Below are 26,143 nucleotides of genomic sequence, written 5' to 3' on the forward strand. Positions count from 1 at the left end.
GGGTAAGGGGGGGTAGAATGATTACTTTATCCTATCCCAGGTATTCCTTAAAGTGGTGGGGTTTCAAGTGCCTCCTGAAGGTGGTGAGTGACTCCGCTGTCCTGGCGTCGTGAGGGAGCTTGTTCCACCATTGGGGTGCCAGAGCAGAGAACAGTTTTGACTGGGCTGAGCAGGGACTGTGCTTCTGCAGAGGTAGGGGGCCAGCAGGCCAGAGGTGGATGAACGCAATGCCCTCGTTTGGGTGTAGGGACTGATCAGAGCCTGAAGGTACGGAGGTGCCGTTCCCCTCAGCTCCGTAGGCAAGCACCATGGTCTTGTAGCAGATGCGAGCTTCAACTGGAAGCCAGTGGAGTGTGCGGAGGAGCGGGGTGACGTGAGAGAACTTGGGAAGGTTGAACACCAGACGGGCTGCGGCATTCTGGATGAGTTGTAGGGGTTTAATGGCACAGGCAGGGAGCCCAGCCAACAGCGAGTTGCAGTAATCCAGACGGGAGATGACAAGTGCCTGGATTAGGACCTGTGCCGCTTCCTGTGTAAGGCAGGGTCGTACTCTCCGAATGTTGTAGAGCACGAACCTACAGGAATCGGGTCACCGCCTTGATGTTAGCGGAGAACGACAGGGTGTTGTCCAGGGTCACGCCAAGGCTCTTCGCACTCTGGGAGGAGGACACAACAGAGTTGTCAACCGTGATGGCGAGATCATGGAACGGGCAGTCCTTCCCCGGGAGGAAGAGCAGCTCCGTCTTGCCGAGGTTCAGCTTGAGGTGGTGATCCGTCATCCACACTGATATGTCTGCCAGACATGCAGAGATGCGATTCGCCACCTGGTTATCAGAAGGGGGAAAGGAGAAGATTAGTTGTGTGTCGTCTGCGTAGCAATGATAGGAGAGGCCATGTGAGGATATGACAGAGCCAAGTGACTTGGTGTATAGCGAGAATAGGAGAGGGCCTAGAACTGAGCCCTGGGGGACACCAGTGGTGAGAGCACGTGGTGCGGAGACAGATTCTCGCCACGCCACTTGGCAGGAGCGACCGGTCAGGTAGGACGCAATCCAAGAGTGAGCCTCGCCGGAGATGCCCAGCTCGGAGAGGGTGGAGAGGAGGATCTGATGGTTCACAGTATCAAAGGCAGCAGACAGGTCTAGAAGGACAAGAGCAGAGGAGAGAGAGTTAGCTTTAGTAGTGCGGAGAGCCTCCGTGACACAGAGAAGAGTAGTCTCAGTTGAATGACCAGTCTTGAAACCTGACTGGTTTTGATCAAGAAGGTCATTCTGAGAGAGATAGCAAGAGAGTTGGCTAAAGACGGCACGCTCAAGAGTTTTGGAGAGAAAAGAAAGAAGGGATACTGGTCTGTAGTTGTTGACATCAGAGGGATCGAGTGTTGGTTCTTTGAGAAGGGGTGCAACTCTCGCTCTCTTGAAGACGGAAGGGACATAGCCAGCGGTCAAGGATGAGCGAGGTGAGGTAAGGGAGAAGGTCACCGGAGATGGTCTGGAGAAGAGAGGAGGGGATAGGGTCAAGCGGGCAGGTTGTTGGGCGGCCGGCCGTCACAAGTCGCAAGATTTTATCTGGAGAGAGAGGGGAGAAAGAAGTCAAAGCATAGGGTAGGGCAGTGTGAGCAGGACCAGCAGTGTCATTTGACTTAACAAACGAGGATCGGATGTCGTCAACCTTATTTTCAAAATGGTTGACGAAGTCATCCACAGAGAGGGAGGAGGGGGGGGGGGAGGAGGAGGATTCAGCAGGGAGGAGAAGGTGGCAAAGAGCTTCCTAGGGTTAGAGGCAGATGCTTGGAATTTAGAGTGGTAGAAAGTGGCTTTAGCAGCAGAAACAGATTAAGAAAATGTAGAGAAGAGGGAGTGAAAAGATGCCAGGTCCGCAGGCAGTCTAGTTTTCCTCCATTTCCGCTCGGCTGCCCGGAGCCCTGTTCTGTGAGCTCGCAATGAGTCATCAAGCCACGGAGCAGGAGGGGAGGACCGAGCCGGCCGGGAGGATAGGGGACATAGAGTTCAAAGGATGCAGAAAGGGAGGAGAGGAGGTTTGAGTAGGCAGAATCAGGAGATTGGAGGGAGAAGGAACTTATCAAGGCGTCAAGCTCATTGATGAACTCTCCAAGGGAACCTGGAGGGCGATAAATGACAAGGATGTTAAGCTTGAATGGGCTAGTGACTGTGACAGCATGGAATTCAAATGAGGAGATAGACAGATGGGTCAGGGGAAAAATAGAGAATGTCCACTTGGGAGAGATGAGGATTCCTGTGCCACCACCCCGCTGACCAGATGCTCTCGGGGTATGCGAGAACACATGGTCAGACAAGGAGACCATATTCCCCTCATTAGTACATGTATAAGTGTTCTCTCTGCCCCCTTGTCCTTGTGGGTGATTGTTTCATGTGAGATGAGTGTAGCTCGGTGGAGCTACCTGTACTTTGTATTGCCGGGGTATATTTTCCCCGTGTGCCTGTATTTGTTCCAATGCGCCTGTTTTGCGCACTGGACTGTTGACGCTATCCAGCGTAACTGTGTACTACGGAATAAACTCTGTATTCTGTGATTGACCCTCCTGCGCCTGATTCCTTCAAATCACACTCTCACTCCTGGCCAATAAACAGTTCCATGGCTTTTGTGTTGCAGGCCTTTTGGTTGTTGTTTTGCCAAATAGGGCCTACCTGTGAGTTCCTAGAAAAACATTGCATTAAGTTCTGAATTCCTGTGCATTAGCGGCATCAATATGAAGAGTCAATGCTTTACACAGGATGGTTGATGTGCATTGATGATGACCATCCATTAAAAAATTATAATATAAAAGACTTGGTACACTTGACATTGTATTAAATATACTTTTTATTCCTTGAAATAGGCAAGGTAATTAGCTAAATCAATTGTACTCTATACGTTGTATCTGTAATCACTTCAGAGCAGAAACATTCCAATTATTTGTAGTGGGGTGTAGAAAGTGTCAAACACTGAAAATGCATCAAAAACATAAGTGAAAAACTAGACCAACTAATTAATGTTACTCTATCCGCCTAGTTTGTGTGAATCAGGCCAATTTACACAAAAGCTTACTAAGGACTTTACCATGTATTTACTTTCCATACAATACCTAGGCTACTCATTTTAGGGAATGTTCATATAGGTGACAGCTGACAGATGACATAATCCATATAATAATAAACAAATTCATTAGTTGGAATATTGTGATCATATGTTTACTGCCTGCTACTCTGGTGTATGTGTCCTTATTTGGGAATGGACTAATGTGACACACTCATTCTATAATTATTATACAGTAATCATGGAACTTAAATCCTTCCACCGCTTGAATGTTTTAGTGCTTTGGACATGCAGGTATACTGTTTTGTCTTCATAACTTTATATTGAAGAGAAAGCAAGGGCATTTGTAATCCCATATGTTGTAAATATTATAGTACAACATTGATAATGGATGCTAAATGCATGCATGAGACAAAATAATTGCATTGCTGATTATTCAAGCAGCTTTTAGTGCAAAATACATTTCTCCACAAAAAGGTATGGTGGACAAAATCTTTAGAAAAAAGGTCAGCCAATTGGAAGTTCTTCAAAAGTAAATGTTTTTGTTTAATTGTATTGCTCCCATATTCAGGACAAACATATGCTACCACTAAAATTTCAATTGCACCCCATCCTTTAATAATGTATTCCTTAATAAATAAAATGAATGTACATATTTGTACATGTCTTTCCTATAAGATGTTATTAATGTGCAATTACTATGAGAGCAGAATACATTGGAAAACAATGTGATTTAGTTGATGTTGAGAATGAGCAGTGTGAGGCTACATAAAGATACTGATTTGAGTTTTGGATTTAGTTATAGGCACAATACCCCATCTATATTTCCTGGGCCTATTGATAAGCTAACATTATATCTCTGCATGTGTTACATAACATGTAATACTATGTATGCATAACCATTTAGTAAAAGAAACTGTAATCTAAAACAAAGTCTGAAGTATATGGACAATGCCGTTATCATACAGTATATTATATGCTACTTTTGGTTCAAATAAGCAGTGCAAAAGAATTTACATACTAAGGTGAAAATAAATGTACTGCCTTGTAAACCTACCAACATCACACTTGTCTGTCAGAGGTCTGAATCAAAGCTACCATGCAACGAAAACAATCTGTCATTCACAGCCTATCTACCTGGACAAGCATGTATGGTGTCTTTGTTGCTGGCAGTGTAACATCAAGGGTGTGCATGTACATCATTAATAATGCAAATCATTTCAGGAGGAAAACTACAAGATACTTCACATATTGCAATGCAATAAATAGTGAGTGAAACCCTGAGTCACACTTCAGAGAAGACAGGCAAACAGAAAATAAGAGATCTTGCTCTATGGCCTTGGAGGTCCTGGGTCTGAGACTGGCCTATGGAGTCCTGTGTTGGGAGATGATGAGTCTGATAGTGGAGAGGAGTCCTCAATAGGAAGAAAGAGAGATTTGGAATGTTGATGTCCTGCGGGTTTGTTCTGTGTGTGTCTTTGTACAAGCAGTACCGTAAGGCTGTCCTCTATGGGTGAATCATCCATGTAAGCCAAGCCTGACAGCAAGTCTTTGGATTCCTGATGGCTCCTCTCCAAGTTCAGTTCAGGACTCTGATAACGTAAAATAAATAACAGCAAACACACACACACACATTTCAACGTAAGTGTGTGCTTTGACCATTAGAAAGTACCTTAGAACCCTTGGAGTCGGTCATCACTTTTCAAATATGATATCCATTCCATGTTTAAAAAGTCTTAGTCCTTGATTTCCATTGTCTGTTTGTTCTGTGGAAATCAACAGTTCAGTACGTACTTGTGATGATGAATGGCTGAAGCAATGGCTGCTGGTCAAAGCAGCAATTGGCTGGACCCTAACAGCTGGCCTTTGATAGTCTGGACTAGCAGTCACAGTGCTGTAGGCAGGAGGTCCCAGGGTAGACTGCTTCTGCAGGAGCTGCAGGATGGTCTGAATATCTGATGTCATCTGGGACTCCAGCCTACAAAAACAGAAGGCAGAAAATGAACGGCTACTCTTGGTTATAGGGACTGGAGGCTAATGGAAGATAAGTTCAACACAAATCAACAACCATACTGTCTCTAGGCTATCGTTGTTTTGTTTTTATTGTACAGTCGTTGTATGTGTCAAATTCTAGCACTAGGGGGCGCTTGTGATCTATGTTGACATTACAGTATCATCACGGTTGTCAATTAAATCAAAAGGCTTGGGAACATGTTCTATCGTCTCTCTCTCTAATAGTACTACCGATTCTCTCTCTAGGAGTCATAATGAATATTCAATAAGGGTGGGGTAATAATGTCTAGCTACCTCACACTTACACATTACCGGTAGTCATAATGGATGGGATATCCTCCAGCTGCTATATATAGAGCATTATCTGTGTTGATGCTGATTAATCGTTTTAATTGCCCTTAGCAGCCATCCGCCAATCAGAAATAGTGCCATTATGCACATGCTTAGTAAAATGCCTTCATCATTTGTTCAGCAGGCCGTCATTCTTGACACATAAGGGAAATACAAAGTAACAAGATGGATTCTCTGCCATTCAAATAATAGACAACCTTGTTTTGTTTAGTGTAATATAATAGCTGTGTTGAGGAGACAAGCAATTAGCAATTATTTTAGCGCTTCTCTCCCCCAATGAACGATGGTCGTTAGGTTACCGCTGAAATAGAGCCTAAATGGCGGAGACATGTTGCTAAAAACCACACAAACGGTAGCTGCTAACAGTTGAGTAAAACTCAGGGTCAGAAAGAGTGCACTGGATAATGTGTCTTTTTGGAGACAGAAAAATGGGCCACACAGATGCAGGAGCCCTCCAATGTGATGTCTCCTATTCTGTGATAATTCCTGCTAAAAATACTGTACCACCTGCTGTTTGTCTGTCTGCTCTTGGCAGCCTGCTGGCTGCAGGTGTGTTATCTCTCCTTTCAACCTGTTTGTCTGCCTCAGGATATAAAGGTTATTCAAATGTACTGTATTAATGCACATGGAACAAGTAGCCCAGTTACATGTAATGTTCACAGGGATGGAAATTAAGCTAGCCCGCTAGCCCGAGGCTAGTACTTTTCAAACCAGGCTGGTAGGAAATGTGCCAAACTAGCCCGAGATCCAGATCAAATGTTGTCTTTTCCATTATCGCATAGCAGATTTCAGACCAGACTACTTTTCAGACCAGGCTAGTAGGAAATGCGGTCTACTAGTGCCCAAAATACTTAAAGGAAAATTCCACTCAAACTATATTTTGGTATTTGTTTCATTAGTGCACTGTTGATACAGTCCCAATATGTTTTGCATGTCAGCAATCAAGTTTTCAAGATATAGAACTTTCAAAATACAGAAAGTGGCACAGTATGATGCGTTTTACAAATACAAAAAGCTAGCATTTGGGTGGTATTTTCCTTTAAGTTCCATCACTGGATGTTATCAAATTTAATTAATATCTCTGGAGAGTGCGTGCTGTCATTTTTCGCCTCCCTTCTGGCTCGCACATCTTTTTATTGGTCTTTATAGCTGGAGTGAAACTAGATTTTCATGAATGTTTGACATTACATTGTAGAGGTCAGAGATGTCCAAAGGTGTGCAGTACAGTAGGCCTACCTGTTCAAGTGCTCTTGGAGCTGATCTAAGCGTTGCTCCACCTCTCCGTATGTGATTTCACTGGCATCGTCGTCCTCGCCCCTCAGGTCCTGCAATTGTGCTGACTCATCCAGGTAGTCTCGGGGCTTCTCGCAGGCCCATTTGTCATTGCACAGATCTGGCAAGGGAGGGAAACACGCATCCTTTACAAGCTCACATGTGGGTCAGAGCACAGGTGCCTGGTAATCACTAAACCAACCAACCATTGAAAATAGAACACTATTCTATTCATCTTTGGGTGAAAAGCTGTTGTGTGTTGTTCCTTGTGTTTGTAATTTATTAGCCTAGCTAGTGTTTCAGGAGACAATGGTTTTCTATGTCGTGGTGGGACATTCGGGCTAACTCTGGTGTTATCTCTGCTAAACACACTGCTAATACGTGCTGTGTACACTGATTAATGCTGGTGTGGGTAAGAGCAGCTCTTTTATGATTTGAAACAACTGACAGGCTGATAATAAACTTTAATCACGTTTATCTGTTGTAGCAGGAGCCTTTGGGATGCCCAGACTGAAATACACATTCCTCTTTCTGTGGTCTCTACTGTAAACATTAGGCCATTCATAGAACAATGTGAGCCTATTGGAATAGTAATCATTGCGAATTCCACGTATGACTTAGTCAGCGACACACTGTGTGTGTCTTGTAAAGACGTGTGGATAACATTGATTTTCTCCATCAGAGCATGGAAATCAATTGCTGTTCTCCTACAGACAGTCATATACAGCCACCTCAGGGAATGCTGTAGGCCTATTTCCTATAAGGTATTACAATTCTGGGACGAGAACTAACTTGGACGTACCGTGCACATTTGGAGGGCGCGCATCTGTGCGAAAGCAGTGCAGCAGCTTTTCCTAAAGCCTCTAAAAAATGCTGCCTGTGACTTAAGCTGGTGAAAGAAGCTGCTCCACTGAGACTCGTCTTGGTACTCATTTCAGCTCCATGCACATGGCTTTACTCAGGGATTTACACTGGGGTGGGATTTGATTGATAGGCCTATATTGTCTTTGTGTCTTCGCTCCTAGCCTCCTACACAGGTGCATTTACTGTCTTACTGTTTCTGGATACTTCGTCTTGGACACACCCACTGACATCTTGGGGTGTTTTTGGCTGTACAGTACGTGGTACTTTTCGTCACCATGTAGCTGAGTCAATGACCAAGTCAGAGGCCTATCTTAACAGTATGCCTGTGACAAGACACTGATGGGGGATAAATGGATGATGTTCTATGATCCTCTTAAAAGGGATGTTTACAACGGTGGCCATTTCCCCACTGATATAAAGTCATCGCTCTTAGAACACAGTGGCCCAATCAATGACCTTAACAGCACGTGGTCCAGAGACCGTACAGCCCGTACCGTACAGCTCATTTGAAATCCACTAATGAACTGTAGATCATTTTAGAAAGTAGTATGAGTAGAAACATCTGATGATTAATGTGGGGACATTTAGTTCCCGTGCTCTAATAATTGACTTGGGTATTAATGTGTGAGCACAGAAAGGGTTATGATTGTATTGCTGCTCACCAATGTTATCATCATAAGAGGGAGTTTTCTCCATGATGTCTCCAGGGGGATTGGACTCGAGCCCCAGTGCAAGGTCTTCCACCGAGGGACAACCCTGGATGGCCGACCCCATGGACCTCTGCTCCTCCTTCCCTGAGTGTTTCAGGTCAACTGAAGTTCTCTTTAGGCACGAGTAGGACTCCCTCTCCCTCCCGGATTCATTTTCTGTTTCCTTGTTGCTTCCCCCTGTGGAATTGTAATCAAGACGAGGCAGTGGAACACACCGTGCTCTAGTGTTACAGAGAGAAAGCACTGAACTCCTCTGGGACTGAGAGAGCTGCTCAGTGAAAAATGACAAGAGGAAGCGCTCGTGCAAAGTATGGATACAGAACTCGCCTTTAGTTGGATGTGGTGTGAAGGAGATCCTTCTTGTGATCTTTGTGCTCTTAACGTCTTCCTCTGGATCTGAGTCACTAGCGTGAGAATACGCGGCCTGCAACGATGGAAACATCAGAACATACAATCACTGAAACTAGGCCCACCTGGCTAATGTAATATCATATCATAAATATTACATCATTTGCTACAGCAACATCTAATTAAAGCCACAATGTAACATCTCTATTTAATAGCGGTGGCCGTGAGCATAGTAAATTAATACTAAGTAATGTCAATGTAGTCATATACCCTCAACATATACATTAACATAACATGTCATAACGCATAATTAACAACGTCATGCAATGACCTTTCCGAACACATAGTTAAGAAATACTTAAGAATACAGGGAGTGCACTTTTGAAATGCTATTACTGATTATATAACATTTTGTCTTACACAATCTCATATGGCAAATCTTATATTTTTTTGTTATAGTCAGGACTATTTCATTGTCAGAATATGCTACAGAATACTGTGTTTATTGACCATACAGTTTCGACAGAGGACCCAACAGGCTAGTGTTATGACCATGTGCATTGTCTGACATACACAAATATAAACGCAACATAAAGTGTTGGTCCCATGTTTCTTGAGCTGAAATAAAAGATCCCAGACATTTTCCATACGCACAAAAAGCTTATTTCTCTCAAATTGTGTACACAAATTTGTTTACATCCCTGTTAGTGAACATTTCTCCTTTGCCAAGATAATCCATCCACCTGACAGGTGTGGCATATCAAGAAGACGATTAAACAGTATGATCATTACACAGGTGCACCTTGTGCTGGGGACAATAAAAGGCCACTCTAAAATGTGCAGTTTTGTCACACACCACAATGCCACAGATGTCTCAAGTTTTGAAGGAGCGTGTAATTGGCATGCTGACTGAAGGAATGTCCACCACAGCTATTGCCAGAGAATGTAATGTTTATTTCTCTACCATAAGCTGCCTCAACGTTGTTTTAGAGAATTTGGCAGTATGTTCTTCACCTGCAGAGCCACCCGGACAGCTGATGAAACTGTGGTTTTTTGCGCAACCAAAGAATTTCTGCACAAACTGTCAGAAACCGTCTCAGGGAAGCTCATCTGCGTGCTCATTGTCCTCACCAGGGTTTTGACCTGACTGCAGTTCAGCGTCATAACTGACTTCAATGGGCAAATGCTAACCTTCGATGGCCACTGGCACGCCGGAGAAGTGTGCTCTTCATGGATGAATCCCGGTTTAAACTGTACCGGGCAGATGGCGTGTATGGCGTCGTGTGGGCGTGCGGTTTGCTGATGTCAACGTTGTGAACAGAGTGCCTCATGTTGGCATGGGATTATGGTATGGGCAGGCATAAGCTACGGACAATGAAAACAATTGCATTTTATCAATGGCAATTTGAATGCACAGAGATACCGTGATGAGATCCTGAGGCCCATTGTCGTGCCACTCATCTGCCCCCATCACCTCATGTTTCAGCATGATAATGCACGGCATGTACCCAATTCCTGGAAGCTGAAAATGTCAGTTCCCAGTTCTTCCATGGCCTGCATACTCACCAGACATGTCATCCATTGAGCCTGTTTGGGATGCTCTGGATCAATGGCGTGTTCCAGTTCCGCCAATAATTAGCAACTTCGCACAGCCATTGAAGAGGATTGGGACATTCCACAGGCCACAATCAACAACCTGATCAACTCTATGCGAAGGAGATGTCGCCCTGCATGAGGCAAATGGTGGTCACACCAGATACTGACTGGTTTTCTGATCCACGCTCCTACCTTTTTTTAAGGTCTCTGTGACCAACAGACGCATGTCTGTGTTCCCAGTCATGTGAAATCCATAGATTAGGGCCTAGTTAATGTATTTCAATTGACTGATGTCCTTATATGAACCGTTACTCAGTAAAATCTTTGAAATTGTTGCATGTTGCGTTTATGTTTTTGTTCAGTGTAGATGTACCTTGCCATTCTCGTCTCTGAGGTTGAACGTCAGCTCCAGATTTGTCAGGAAGAAATCTGCAAACTCAGGGTACATGTCAAGCACCTCTAAGAGATCATCTCTCTGTATGGTATGTAGGTCACAGTAACTCAGGGCTCTGACGTCCGCATTGGACTTCCCAGGCTTGGCGTACAGATGGATCATTTCTCCAAAGATGTCATTCTTTCCTGGTGAGTAGAGACAGAGAGAGAGAGAGAGAGAGAGAGAGAGATTGTAGATGAGGTTCTTCTTAGAGAGAATTATCAGGAGAATACACCAGACAGGAGAGCTGGTATGAGTCTAAGTGAATAAAGGATGATCATATAATCTCAGAAAATTAGGAGAATTGCTCTGTGTCTGTCTGTGTGCAGACTAATGGATTGGACTGATGCAGAGGAGGATGGCCTGCCTGGGTTTGCCTTTTGAGGATATGAAAGTAGAGTGCCTATTCTGTCCGTCAGTCTGTTGTATATTTTTGTTAGTTTATCATACTACCGTCATCAAAATGTCATAATGTAAACACTTTTTTAAATGGACATACATCCATAATTTCAAAGCTCACTACATTGAATCACAAATAATTTAAAAGGCCATTTCATAGAGAATGTTACAAACTGGACTATATGTAGTAATTTACGTTTGGTAGTCTAAATTCAGTGTCCTTGTCTTTAACTGCCATTTCCCGAAAGTCAGACTCTTGTCACATGCCAACTCATTTTTCTCAACCTCAGAAGCATCTGCATTCACCAAAATGTGTGTGGTTATCCTTAGACATATTATCCAGACTTATGCATAGGGAATTGTTGATATGTTTTCAAATGTATATTCTAGATGACATTAAAAAAAAAAAATTAGGCACCAAAATTGCATTTTAAGTACCTTTCTTTAGTATTTTACAGATAGAAAGATGAAAAAAATATGTATCCACAATTTGGCTATGTGTAAGTCCGGTCCTGGAGTATCTTAACAAAAGTAAACCAAAATATTTAGGCTGACTTCATCCAGTGTCCCAGAAAATTATTTGCATGATATGCAAATATTTAATGAGATATGGTATAATGAACACATTAAAAAATATATTTGATTTGTGTCCACATTCAACTGGTAAAAGTTGATTGTGATAGGATTAAGGGAAAAGAATACCCTATTAGGGTGTGGTGCCTGGCCTTAAAGGGCATCTTAAGAGACCTTTCAGTGGTGCCAATTCTTAACAAATGTCAACCCCTGTGCAGCATTTTGTGTGAATGAGATGTAATAGGTTGCACTGCTGTGTGGCTTTAAGTGACTTATGAGGAGTGGTCTGCAGCCTTAGTGTTCCACCTCAGCAGGGACCAGACACCTCTAACATGGAAGCCTACGCATAGCTTTCACACCAGGGCTTTGTACCAGGGTTACAATAGAACAAAAGCCTACAATGGAATATTAGCATACAAACAATCGTCATTTTGGAGGTTTTTGGTTCTCAAAAGCATATGTTATACATACAAATTGATTTCCCTGTGGCTCATTGCAGTTTTACTTTCTTAAAAGTGTTCCCTGGGCAGATATGCTCTAGTGGCAGAATTAATTTAATTGGCTTTTGGAAGGTTGTTGTGATATATCAATGTATTGTTTCCAAATATGCGGATCTATGATATATGCATCTTCCAGTGTAATTCATATTATTGGTTTTGTATTACACAGCAGCTTTGGCCTGGTTCTGACCTTATTATGTCAGGTCTTTCATGTGATGAAAGATGCTCAATTTAATCTAGGCTTAGCCTGCAAAACCTGGTAGTCAGTGGGTTCCAGGTGTGATATTACTGTATGGAAAACCACTCCTTATTACTCTCATGTGTAGGCCATTTTAATAACCACTAACCAATATTACCTCAGTGCTTCCACTAGGATTTTATTCAGCAGCGGAAGTTCATTTCCTGCAATTCTGCACATTTTGCCATGGCTTATGCTGTGTTCTTATGCTATCTGTGTGACTCAAACATTATAACAAAATCGATGGGGGCCCCATGCCATGACATTTTAGTAATTTTAGATTCTCCCTGACTGTTTAGTTTTTATTTTGGTGATTGTTGGTTCTCAAAGATGGTCTCATTAAAAAATATATTGCTCCATTATATTTTCTAAATACTTTATATCTGGTTATAGTTGGTTAAGTTTACACAAACGTTTTACCATCACAAATATGTAATATTTTATTTTTGCAGGGGTGGCCACGATTTAGCAGTAGCGGTGCGCCGCTGATAAATGCATATAGATGAAACACTATACCTATAAGACAATACTGCTAAGAACTGTTGACAATCAGATAACAGAAGATAACATCTCCTTTTATTTTTTCTTATGCCTCTGCCTATATGCCTCCGTTGTGTTCCCTCACTTTTGCAGCTATTAAAAGAGCAGGGGTGCTATGCAATGACAGCTGTTTCACTTTGCTCTTTGAAGTTGCCAAACAGTCTCACACGGAGCCACTTAATATAAATGTCAGAGCCTCCATTCTGTCAGATGATCAATCCTAATGCAATAACACTGTACCTACATATACAGAGCACATTTGTAAAAGAGACATAGGTCTCAATATGTCTTCGCTGTTAAAATAAAAGGTTAAATAAAGTAAAATAAAAAATAAGACAAGACCTTAGGAATGGAAGCTTATCTAACTTCTCTAGTCACTATTCTTGTTTAAATGTGTGCTAAGGAAAATCATACCCAGATAAGACAACTAGTATAAAATACATTCAGGTTTTCACGCTTACGAGGAGCATGTTAAGATTCGGATAGGCTAGACAGAACACATTGTTGCAGTCAGTTGTCAGATTTAGACAAGAGAACTCCCACTGCAGGTCTGCTGCAGTGGATCAGTGTTTAAATAACCAGCCATCTTTCCTCTGGGAGGTGACACTGTGTATCTCTGCCTGAGTTGACATCTAGCTCTACACACTGGCAAATATCATATGAGCACGAAACCCTACACTGGCCAGGATGGAATAATTCAAATCAATAATTCAATTCAACCCATCCAGGAAACATGCAATTACAGCTTTAATTAAATGTCCAACCATGTATCTATAAACACAGACAAAAGGAATTTAAATATTAATGCTCATGTAAGAGTTGGTGCTCCTGAAACCATTGTTATAAAAAAGCCTCACTAACCCCAGTTCTCTACTTAGTTTTTTTTCTTCTTTACTGCCCTGACAGTAAGTAACAATTTGTCTTATCATGCATTAAAAAGCTACCAATCAGCATTAGCTGTCTTCCAATCAGCATATATAGAGCCTGGAGTTTTTCCTGCTCAGATCACATGGTCAGAAAACTCCCCTGGCCCTAACAGGGCTCCAAACTAACCTTTCCCCTGGTGGCACCAGCCCATGATAAAATCATTCAAAGTGCTACTTAAATAGTATGATTCAATAAATAAGTTGTTTCATCTAACACACAGGTGTCAAACTCAGTCTGCGCTGCGTGTTTTCACTCCCCCCTTGTGCTTGATCGATCAATTAAAGTTCACTGATTAGTTAGGAACTCCCCTCACCTGGTTGTCTAGGTCTTAATTGGACACATATTGAAAGCAAATAACAAAAAGCAGGAGGCACTCGGCCCTCCATGGAATGAGTTTGACACCTGTGATCTAACATATCCAAGCAGCAGGAATGCATAATTCAAGATATTGTAGTGATCCTCGCTATATGAGCCACGTTACAATTCCCACCATGTGGGTTAACCCTATTGGCGCGATGCGTACGGTGTTTACCTTTCATGCCAGCGACCTGGGGTTCGCTTTCCAGACCCACCTTTTGCTGCATTGGTGTAAGAAGTGAAATGGCGGCCATGAGGCCATCGGAAGGCACGGCCCGGACGTGTGAGGGGGCTGAGTATTCAAAGCACAGGAACTTGCCTTCCCGTTTGGATGGGGCAGTGTAGTGATTCTTGCTATATGAGCCACCTTACAATTCCCACCAAGTGAGTTGACCTTATTGGCGCGATGTGTAGGGTGTTTGCCTTTCATGCCAGCGATGTGGGTTCGCTTGCCTGCCCCACCATGGCTACATTATTTTGATATGCAACCTTAACCAGTGATTGTCATGAATTTTGGGTTGACAATTAGGTTACTGTTGCTATATCCAAATAGGGCTCCAGAATTTCAGACTTTTTTTGTTCAATAGACTAATTTACTTTTGTGTACTAACATCACATAGACTAATTCATTTGGGGATTATTCACCATCTGAGGAAGTGGAAACTCAACTAATTAACTAGATCGCTAAATATAATATACTCCTCGTTAGCCGTGTAATTGATTAATCTAACAGTAAATTGAATGGGTAGTAGCATAGGCTACTACCCAATTATAAATTTTTTAGCTACTACCCAATGATGTATATATAGGCCGCCTATGCAATCGCCGCTAATGGCAGTCGTGCGCTTCCAGCGATCAATATCTCAAAGCCATACCAATTACTTTGGTTGTTAGACAGTGGTAGAATGCTCAATATTGAGAGTTGAGGAATACATGTAATATGTACAGAAAGCTGAGGCCCTCCTCTCTTCAACGGTTAAAAACAGATTTTTCCTGCTATTGCATTTCGAAATGTTGGCAATCAGAACGCATTTTTCCTCTCCATCCACTCAGAGCGCCCAGTGGGGAGAGGGAGTGTGGCTCGCTCATCACAGTTCATAACAGGTACAGCACAGGGGCAGCGAAACAGGGACAGGGCAGACACTAGTTTGAGTGTAAGAATTTACTGTTTGACCAAATCATAGTTTTAGCCAACCCAAAAAACAGAAAGTTTTGAATGAGTAGCTAGATTTTGCAGCTCGCACCGATGCAACCAGTTAAGAATTGTACTCTCACAGCCAAGTCAAAGGGTCGCAAAATGCGACTAAATGGTCGCAGTCTGGAGCCCTGCCTAATAATAACATATCATTCATTTTCCCTGACCACATGACCAGGAAAAAACACCAGTTTCTATAGTTCACATGCATTTACCCAGAATGGCTACCACAACGTCATCTTTCAGGATTTCTATGGAGCCCCGAGACAGGAAGTAAAGTGCAGTTAGGACGTCTCCGCTGTGGACCAGGGTGTCCCCTGGGGGAGCGTGGGTGGTCTGGAAGCGCATGGCCAGGGCTCTCAGGCAGCCCTTGGTGGCTCCGTGGAAGGCCTTGCAGCTCTCCAACAGAGCCTGGTTGAGGTGGAGGCAGATATCTGCCTGCAGACACTCAGGGAAGCCTTTTAACACCTACAGTATTTGTAGAGAAATTAAACAATTATAGAATGCAGCCACCATGGATTCACCTCAGGAGTCAGGCAACAGTTTTTCACATGTATGTTTTCATTGTTATTATCACCCTTCTCAAATGGTTAGCGTTTCAAGGTGTTTTCATCTCCTGGAATTTAAAATAGGCTACCGGTTGTGACAAAAACAATAACAGAATATACTTACCTCTACAATACACGGGAATTAATCTGGGCTAAACTATTCCTCTATTGGCCCACAACAGTGTTTCAGTGATGCAAATGTACTATAAAAAACACAGGCCGTTAGGACCTTTTTTCACAACGAAAGATACAGTAAGTTGTCCTAAGTTTTTATGCAGTACGCTGTACTTGAAAAGGAAAAGGCACTACTGTATCCTTCAAGCAAGCTCATGCAGCCACATGCACACTTCTTAGTATTTTTAATTGTATTGTTTGTGTATCGTTGTATTTGTGTGACAGTCCTTGTCTAGCAGTATTTTGTTACTTGTTATGTTTGGTGTTTTTTGTGGAGCCCAGGAAGAGTAGCTGTTGCTTCTGCAAAAGCTAATGGGGATCCAAATAAACAAATAAAGCCAATCTGTGACATATGCCCTTGGCCTCAGCTCAAAGCACTTGGGTAATTAGAATCTGCCATGCATGTGGAAGCTCAGCGTTGGGCTGTTGGCACACAGGAGATGGTATGGAAACTCAAATACCTCACTCAAAAACTGAAAAGAAAAGTGATGATGATGATGATGATGGTTTATCGTGTTGCTGGTCATCTACTGTCTATTATGAGATATTTTGAGAGCAAAATATTATGATTTGAAAGCTAAACAAAAATGTAAAGCAATTAAGCTTAACATGGAAATGGTTACAATTCATACTTTCACATATGTACCTCCTGCTCTTACCAGCGTAGATGTTATTCCATTTGAAAAGCAGAAATGAAAAAAGTTTTTTTTTAAACATTTTGCATGAGGATCACATTGGCAAGAAAGAGGATTGAACTATGTTGGTATGCTGAGTTGAGGTTTTGCTGCTTACCGTGTTCATGTCGATGCCATTGGTGTAGGTCCAGGAGTGTTGGAAGTACTCCTCCAGCCGCTGCTTTAGCGGGTTGGGGATCTGGTGAAAGCGGATGAACTCTCGAACCCGAAGCATCTGGGTGTGGTACCTGGCCGTGCCCGAGTATAGCCGCTGGATGATGGCTGACACGTTACCGAAGATGCTGGCATACATGAGGGCTACACAACACACAGACAGAAGTAAAAGTCAGCAGTCCTTTGTGCTATCTATTAGTACAATGAATCTTGTCAATGTGAATGTTAGTTCATTCTAACATTCTGAGCAGCTAAGTAAAAGAAAGTAGGAAGTATCAGACTCACAGCCGATCAGCATGACACAGATAGAGAAGATCTTTTCTGAGTTGGTATTTGGGGAGACATTCCCAAAGCCCACACTGGTTAGACTGCTGAACGTGAAGTAAAGTGCTGTGACGTATTTGTCCTTGATGGAGGGCCCAGAGCTAGGGTCACTGTAGTTATACCTCTTGCCAATGGAAACCCCAAGATTGTCGAGCCAACCAATGTTGTGCTCCAGGTAAGGCTTCTCCACATTGCCAATGGCGTACCATATGCAGGCTAGCCAGTGAGCGATGAGTGCAAAGATGCACATGAGTAATATGAGCACAGCAGCTCCGTACTCAGAGTAACGGTCCAGTTTCCGGGCAACACGCACCAATCGCAGAAGTCGGGCTGTCTTCAACAGGCCAATCAGAGTGGTGGTCTAAAGAGACAAGACATTGTACATAATTAGCAAGGACTCAAGTAATAAGAGAGACATGATCAGACGTTGTGAAACATGTTCCTTGTGTTCACCTTTTACCAAATATGAATAGATAATACATGTTATGCAAAGTTGGTACTGATTTACTTTATATAGATATCACAAAGATGCATTGGAAATATATTTCAGCGCTCAGCCATTACCAACAGATGTTTTACCAAAAAAAGAGTAAACGTCACTTCATCAACATTAGTAATGAGTTTTCTCTAGACTCCTCTCAACACTACAATTCAAAGACTCTTAATCTTGGCGACTTTCTACGTAATGGCTCTGGTCAAGGCTAAATTAACACAGAGCTGTAAAACAAAGCTGCTTTATTGAAGTCTGGGCAGGAGGAAGGTAACACAATGAACGAGTCCCAGGGAGGTTGCTGTTCGCTCTGTCTCATCAGCAACGGCTCTTGCAACACTTATACAATTGTCACCTCCAGGGAGATCACTTATTTACCTGAGAATTATAATATGGCCCTGGAAGGTGAGGCTAGTAGCTGTTTGGTTATTTTCAGAGGCTCTTTGACGAATAAAACTGACAGTGAATCTTATGTACACTACCGTTCAAAAGTTTGGGGTCACTTAGAAATGTCCTTGTTTTCGAAGGAAAATGAATTTCTTTGTCCATTAAAATAACAGAAATACAGTGTAGACATTGTTAATGTTGTAAATGGCTATTGTAGCTGGAAATGGCTGATTTTTAACGGAATATCTACATAGGCGTACAGAGGCCCATTATCAGCAACCATCAGCCCTGTGTTCCAATGGCACGTTGTGTTTGCTAATCCAAGTTTATCATTTTAAAAGGCTAATTGATCATTAGAAAACCCTTTTGCAATTATGTTAGCACAGCTGAAAATGGTTGTGCTGATTAAAGAAGCAATACAATTGGCCTTCTTGAGACTAGTTGAGTATCTGGAGCATCAGCAATTGTGGGTTCGATTACAGAATCAAAATGGCCAAAAACAAATACATTCGTGTCTAGTTTGAGAAACAGACGCCTCACAGGTCCTCAACTGGCAGCTTCATTAAATAGTACCTGCAAAACACCAGCCTCAACGTCAACAGTGAAGAGGCGACTCCGGGATGCTGACCTCTAGGCAGAGTTGCAAAGAAAAAGCCATATCTCAGACTGGCCAATAAAAATAAAATATTAAGATGGGCAAAAGAACACAGACACTAGACAGAGGAAGATTGGAAAAAAAAGTGTTATGGACAGACGAATCGAAGTTTGAGGTGTTCGGATCAAAAATAAGAACATTTGTGAGATGCAAACCAAATGAAAAGATGCTGGAGGAGTGCTTGATGCCATCTGTCAAGCATGGTGGAGGCAATGTGATGGGCTGGGGGTGCTTTGGTGGTGGTAAAGTGGGAGATTTCCCGGAGTCGCCTGTTGACGTTGAGGCTGGTGTTTTGCGGGTACTATTTAATGAAGCTGCCAGTTGAGGACCTGTGAGGCGTATGTTTCTCAAACTAGACACTAATGTATTTGTCCTCTTGCTCAGTTGTGCACCGGGGCCTCCCACTCCTCTTTCTATTCTGGTTAGAGACAGTTTGCGCTGTTCTGTGAAGGGAGTAGTCCACAGCGTTGTATGAGATCTTCAGTTTCTTGGCAATTTCTCCCATGGAATAGCCCTCATTTCTCAGAACAAGAATAGACTGACGAGTTTCAGAAGAAAGTTATTTGTTTCTGGCCATTTTGAGCCTGTAATCGAACCCACAATTGCTGATGCTCCAGATACTCAACTAGCCTCAAGAAGGCCAGTTTTATTGCTTCTTTAATCAGCACAACAGTTTTCAGCTGTGCTAACATAATTGCAAAAGGGTTTTCTAATGATCAATTAGCCTTTTAAAATGATAAACTTGGACTAGCAAACAGAACGTGCCATTGGAACACAGGACTGATGGTTGCTGATAATGGGCCTCTGTATGCCTATGTAGATATTCCGTTAAAAATCAGCCATTTCCAGCTACAATAGCCATTTACAACATTAACAATGTCTACACTGTATTTCTGATTAATTTGATGTTATTTTAATGGACAAAGAAATTGCTTTTCTTTCGAAAACAAGGACATTTCTAAGTGACCCCAAACTTTTGAACAGTAGTGTATATATATATATATATTTATTTTGTAACTCAGTCGGGGTCTCAACTTACTGTTGAGAGTAAGAATAGTTGAATACACCATGTGCAATGTGTATCTGTAACACCCTGGCTCTGGGACTCTATATGTTGAGCCAGGGTGTGTTCGTTCTATGTGGTGTATTTCTATGTTGGGAGTTCTAGTTTGTTTATTTCTATGTTGGCCTGAGTGACTCCCAATCAGAGGCAACGAGTGTCAGCTGTGGCTGGTTGTCTCTGATTGGGAGCCATATTTAAACTGTCTGTTTTTCCCTTTGTGTTTGTGGGTTCTTGTTCCGTGTTGGTCTATGTTACCTAGGACGTTACGAGTCGTTTGTTGTTTTTGTTTACTGTCCGTGTTTATCGCTAATGATAAATAAACATGTTCGTTCATCACGCTGCGCCTTGGTCCGCTTCATCATGTGTCAACGAACATGACAGAAGAACCCACCATACAAGGACCAAGCAGCGTGTCCAGGAGAAGGCAGACTGGACATGGGAGGAAGCGCCGGGAAAGGAGATGGAGAGGTTGGCGATGGCCCAGATGGGCAAATCGTGGTCCTGGGAGGACATGCTCGGGGGTAAAGGGCCATGGGCTAAGATTAAGGCCCTGGCGAGAGAGGAGCAGCGGCGTCAGCAGTGTCATCGTCGGACGGACGAGAGGCAACCCCAAAAAAATTTTTGGGGGGGGCACACGGCATGGGCGGCTGGGCAGCAGGAGGCTGCCACAGGGCGATTTGGAGAGGAGGCCACCGGGTTTGGGGGGCCAGAAGGCAGGTTGGCGGAGCCTGGATGGAGAGCAGAGCCAACTCCCCGTACTCAGGCATGGCAGCATGAGACTGGTCAGGTTCCGGGGTATGCGGAGCTGCGTACTGTGCCACGAGTGGTCCGGCATAGTCCGGTACGTCCTGTGCGAGCACCCCGCACGTGTTGTGCGAAGGTGGGCATGCAGCCAGGACGGAGTGTGCCGGCTCAGCGCTCGTGGCCTCCAGTGCCTTTCCTCGGTCCCGGATATCCTGCGCCAGTGTCACGTGCTGTTAGGCCAGTACGGGTACACAGCCCTGTACGTCCTGTGCTGATGCCTCACACAGAGTGTGTGAAGGTAGGCATTCAGCCAGGACGGGTTGTGGCAGCTCTTCACTCCAGGTCTCCTATCCGTCTCCACAGCCCGGCCCGGCCTGTCCCTGCTCCACGCACCAAGCCAAGGGTGCGCATCGTCAGCCCGGTCCGGCCTGTCCCTGCTCCTCGCACCAAGCCTACGGTGTGTGTCGCCAGCCCGGTCCGGCCTGTCCCTGCTCCACGCACCAAGCCTACGGTGTGCGTCGCCAGCCCGGTCCGGCCTGTCCCTGCTCCACGCACCAGGCCTACGGTGTGCGTCGCCAGCCCGGTCCGGCCTGTCCCTGCTCCTCGCACCAAGCCTACGGTGTGCGTCGCCATCCCGGTCCGGCCTGTTCCTACTCCACGCACCAAGCCAGGGGTGCGCATCGTCAGCCCGGTCCGGCCCGTTCCTACTCCACGCACCAAGCCAGGGGTGCGAGTCGTCAGCCCCGTCCGGCCCGTTCCGGCTCCACGCACCAAGCCAGGGTTGCGCATCATCAGCCCGGTCCGGCCCGTTCCTACTCCATGCACCAAGCCAGGGGTGCGCATCGTCAGCCCGGTTCGGCCCGTTCCTACTCCACGCACCAAGCCAGGGGTGCGAGTCGTCAGCCCGGTCCGGCCCGTTCCGGCTCCACGCACCAAGCCAGGGGTGCGCGTCGTCAGTCCAGCACAACCCTGCCTGGGTCACCGGTGCCTGGTAAGGTACCGGTCGACTGCTCCACTACGGAGCTGAAGCTAACCGCTCCTGCTACGTCCAGTTCAGCTCCAGCCAGCGGGGCCAGACCGGACCAGGGGCGCTATGGGGGGTTTACTGGAGGGTGGTGGGCTAGGCCGGAGCCAGAACCGCCGCCGAGAGGAATGCCCACCCAGCCCTCCCCTGTTTTGCTCTAGTTGAGGCGCGGTCGCAGTCCGCGCCTTTAGGGGGGGGGGTACTGTAACACCCTGGCTCTGGGACTCTTTATGTTGAGCCAGGGTGTGTTCGTTCTATGTGGTGTATTTCTATGTTGGGAGTTCTAGTTTGTTTATTTCTATGTTGGCCTGAGTGACTCCCAATCAGAGGCAACGAGTGTCAGCTGTGGCTGGTTGTCTCTGATTGGGAGCCATATTTAAACTGTCTGTTTTTCCCTTTGTGTTTGTGGGTTCTTGTTCCGTGTTGGTCTATGTTACCTAGGACGTTACGAGTCGTTTGTTGTTTTTGTTTACTGTCCGTGTTTATCGCTAATGATAAATAAACATGTTCGTTCATCACGCTGCGCCTTGGTCCTCCTCTCTTAACGACGAACATGACAGTATCATTCAGCAGTTTTTCTCTTATGTCAGTCACTGACAGTCACTTAAATAGCCATTGTCAGCTAACAATTTTTTGATAGTTAGTCTAGCCAGCTATCTAAACTTGTAGTAATCATGGACGAAAACCGACCAGGCACGCAGGGCACGTGCCCAGGGCCCTGACCTCCATGGGCCCCCCATTAATTTTGTTAGTCATTCTCACTCAGATATCATATTAACAGTGGTTTAAAGTACTTAAGTAGGTTTTTTGGGGGTATCTTTACTTGACTATTATATTTTTGACTACTTTTACTTCACTACATTCCTAAAGAAAATATGTTTATTTTTACTCCATACATTTTCCCTGAGTACTCGTTACATTTTGAATGCTTAGCAGAACAGGAAAATTGTGAAATTCACGCACTTATCAAGATAACACATGGTTATCCCTACTGCCTATGTTCTGGCGGACTCACTAAACACAAATGCATCTTTTGTAAATAATGTGTTGGAATGTGCCCCTGGCTAGCCATACATTTTGAAAACAAGAAAATGGTGCAGTCTGCTTTCCTTAATATAAGACATTTGAAATGATTTATACTTCTACTTTTTATACTTAGTATAAAATTATATTTTAGCAATTACATTTACTTTTGATACTTAAGTATATTTTAAACCAAATACTTTTAGACTTTTCCTCAAGTAGTATTTTACTGGGTGATTTTCACTTTTACTTGAGTAACTTTATATTAAGGTTTCTGTCACGATCGTCGTACGGAATAGACCAAGGCGCAGCGTGATGAACAAACATGTTTATTTATCTATAGTGATAAATACTGACAATGAACAAAACAACAAAACGACTCGTAACGTCCTAGGTAACATAGACCAACACGGAACAAGAACCCACAAACACAAAGGGAAAAACAGACAGTTTAAATATGGCTCCCAATCAGAGACAACCAGCCACAGCTGACACTCGTTGCCTCTGATTGGGAGTCACTCAGGCCAACATAGAAATAAACAAACTAGAACTCCCAACATAGAAATACACCACATAGAAAGAACACACCCTGGCTCAACATATAGAGTCCCAGAGCCAGGGAGATTGAACAAGGTATGTTATAGGTTACAGCTTCCTCCTGAGTATCGTATTAACCCCTCGTTCCATGTGTCTCTCCTCAGGCCGGTGGTAGCTGGTCCACTCCCGGAGTCTGAGATACGGGAGGTTCCTCCGCCCCCACTGGACATCGGGGGGGCACCGGCGTACTCGGTCCGTTCCATGTTAGATTCGAGGCGTCGGGTGGGAGGCCTGCAGTATCTCGTGGAGTGGGAGGGGTACGGTCCGGAGGAGCGGTGCTGGGTCCCTAGGAGGGACATCCTCGATCCCTCCATGTTGAGGGATTTCCACCGTAGTCATCCGACTCGCCCCGCGCCGCGTCCTCCTGGCCGTCCCCAAGGGGGGGGGGGGGGGGGGGTACTGTCACGGATTCTGCCGAGGCTGCCCCTCCTCCTTGCTCGGGCAGGCTGTGGCGTTCGTCGTCACCGGAATACTAGCTACTGCCAATCTATGTTCTATGTTTCTATGTTGCACCTGTTGTCTAATGTCACACACCAGTTGCCCATTATTGTATCACGCCTTCCCTATTTACCCAGTGGCTCCCAATGTGTTTTGTGCGTGGTTGTTTTTCGTTTTGTGTGTCGTTGGTGAGCGGATTAGTTCCTTCCTGTGTGGAGGTATTTCTGTGTTGTTTTCTTTACTCATTTTCAGTAAAGTACGTTTCTTCGAGTTCTGTGTCCTGCGCCTGACTTCGATCCACCACAATACACTAACACTCGTTACACACTTGCAGGTTATGATAAAATAGCTCAATAAAGTAAACTGATAAAAATGGTCACCAATTATCCCTAAAAACAGGCTGTAGTTCTACTGAACAACCTGTTTCATAGGCATGGTGCAGTGTCACTTTCATCTAACACATACAGTACATGAAAAGGTGAGACAAACCTTGGTGGCATAGAAGACAATGGGGCTAAATTTAATGATTTTGGATTGAATGAAATTGTGACAGGCTGAAATTAAACAATGACACAGAAGGATTACTTTTATACTATCCCAGGTATTCCTTAAAGAGGTAGGGTTTCAAGTGTCTCCGGAAGGTGGTCAGTGACTCCGCTGTCCTGGCGTCGTGAGGGAGCTTGTTCCACCATTGGGGTGCCAGAGCAGCGAACAGTTTTGACTGGGCTGAGCGGGAACTGTGCATCCGCAGAGGTAGGGGGACCAGCAGGCCAGAGGTGGAAGAACGCAATGTCCTCGTTTGGGTGTAGGGACTGATCAGAGCCTGAAGGTAAGGAGGTGCCGTTGTCCTCACAGCTCCGTAGGCAAGCACCATGGTCTTGTAGCAGATGCGAGCTTCAACTGGAAGCCAGTGGAGGGTGCGGAGGAGCGGGGTGATGTGAGAGAACTTGGGAAGGTTGAACACCAGACGGGCTGCAGCGTTCTGGATGAGTTGTAGGGGTTTAATGGCACAGAAAGAGAGCCCAGCCAACAGCGAGTTGCAGTAATCCAGACGGGAGATGACAAGTGCCTGGATTAGGACTTGTGCCGCTTCCTGTGTAAGGTAGGGTCGTACTCTTCGAATGTTGTAGAGCATGAACCTACAGGATCGGGTCACCGCTTTGATGTTAGTGGAGAACGACAGGGTGTTGTCCAGGGTCACGGCGGAAGTCGTGACAGGAGTGGTTGAAAAACGAGTTTTAATGACTCCAACCTAAGTGTATGTAAACTTCCAACTTCAACTGTAACTGCTAAAATAATAGGAAACCAACATACTGTTTTAATAGGGTGTTGGGCCACCACGAGCTGCCAGAACAGTTTCAATGCGCCTTGGCATAGATTCTAGAAGTGGACCTAAACCATGGCAGGGAAATGCACCCCACACCATAATATATACTTTCTATCCCTCATTTACTTGTTTCTTTTATTTTGGCAGTTACAGGTATGCCTACAGTCGGAAGGCCACAATTTGGGCAGAATGCCAGCAAAATATAGAACAGCTTGTTGCATTATAGCCATAGACATATAATCCATAGAAGGGTTTTGGAACTTCTTACCCTGGCAATTTGACTGTTAAACTCATGGGTACACTAGCAATGGCTGCCAGTCCTGACTTGAATGGGAACTGCTATCTATGGACTATATTTCTATGGTTGTTTGCAGCTGTCAGTTTGCCTTTTACACATTTGAAAATACATACATTTACATTTTAGTAATTTAACAGACGGTCTTATCCAGAGCGATTTACAGGAGCAATTAGGATTAAGTGCCTTTCAAGGGCACATCGACAGATTATCACCTAGTCGACTCGGGGATTCGATCCAGCAACCTTTTGGTTATTGGCACAACGCTCTTAACTTCTAGGCTACAATCACAAGAAAAATGTATAGTTTGGAAAGCAAATGCCTACTGCTGAAAAGAGAAGACTAATCTGTCTGTAGAACAAATAAAATAAAATAATTAACTCCATCAACAACTCTAATTTTGAGCGAACAACAGCAATGTTTTTCAATGTAGCTCATCTTGAGATAGGCTTCTCTCCTCGTGGCAATAGCTTATGGCTTCATCTTCATCATTGGGTGAGTCAGTGCGGCACTGAAAAGTTTATTTAGTAGCCTACTGTAGTATGTATATACAGTGCATTCGGAAAGTATTCACACCCCTTAACTTTTTCCACATTTTGTTACGTTACAGCCTTATTCCCAAATGGATTAAAGAGTTTTTTCCCCTCATCAATCTACATGCAATACCCCACAATGACAAAGCAAAAACTGGTTTTCAGACATTTTACTCAGTACTTTGTTGAAGCACCTTTGGCAGCGATGACAGCTTAGAGTCTTCTTGGGTATGACGCTTGGCACACCTGTATTTGGGGAGTTTCTCACATTCTTCTCGGCAGATCCTCTCAAGCTCTGTC

At 44.2% G+C, this 26,143-nt stretch overlaps 1 protein-coding gene across 1 annotated transcript in view; it reads right to left on the reverse strand.

The window, feature by feature from the left end:
* Positions 1 to 4,388: 4,388 nt before the first annotated feature.
* The window catches only part of LOC311129187 (voltage-gated inwardly rectifying potassium channel KCNH7-like), a gene marked incomplete at both ends in the record, with an annotated part of 49,856 nt that continues 28,101 nt past the window's right edge, over positions 4,389 to 26,143 (reverse strand). The window contains 8 exons of the mRNA XM_084161500.1: positions 4,389 to 4,649; positions 4,852 to 5,035; positions 6,658 to 6,814; positions 8,190 to 8,691; positions 10,585 to 10,790; positions 15,589 to 15,841; positions 16,888 to 17,087; positions 17,229 to 17,628. Of these exons, the coding sequence (XP_084017626.1) occupies positions 4,389 to 4,649; positions 4,852 to 5,035; positions 6,658 to 6,814; positions 8,190 to 8,691; positions 10,585 to 10,790; positions 15,589 to 15,841; positions 16,888 to 17,087; positions 17,229 to 17,628 (2,163 nt within the window). The remainder of the gene's footprint in view (positions 4,650 to 4,851; positions 5,036 to 6,657; positions 6,815 to 8,189; positions 8,692 to 10,584; positions 10,791 to 15,588; positions 15,842 to 16,887; positions 17,088 to 17,228; positions 17,629 to 26,143) is intronic.

This window comes from Coregonus lavaretus (assembly GCF_964263955.1).
Source record: "Coregonus lavaretus genome assembly, chromosome: 5".
NCBI lineage: Eukaryota > Metazoa > Chordata > Actinopteri > Salmoniformes > Salmonidae > Coregonus > Coregonus lavaretus.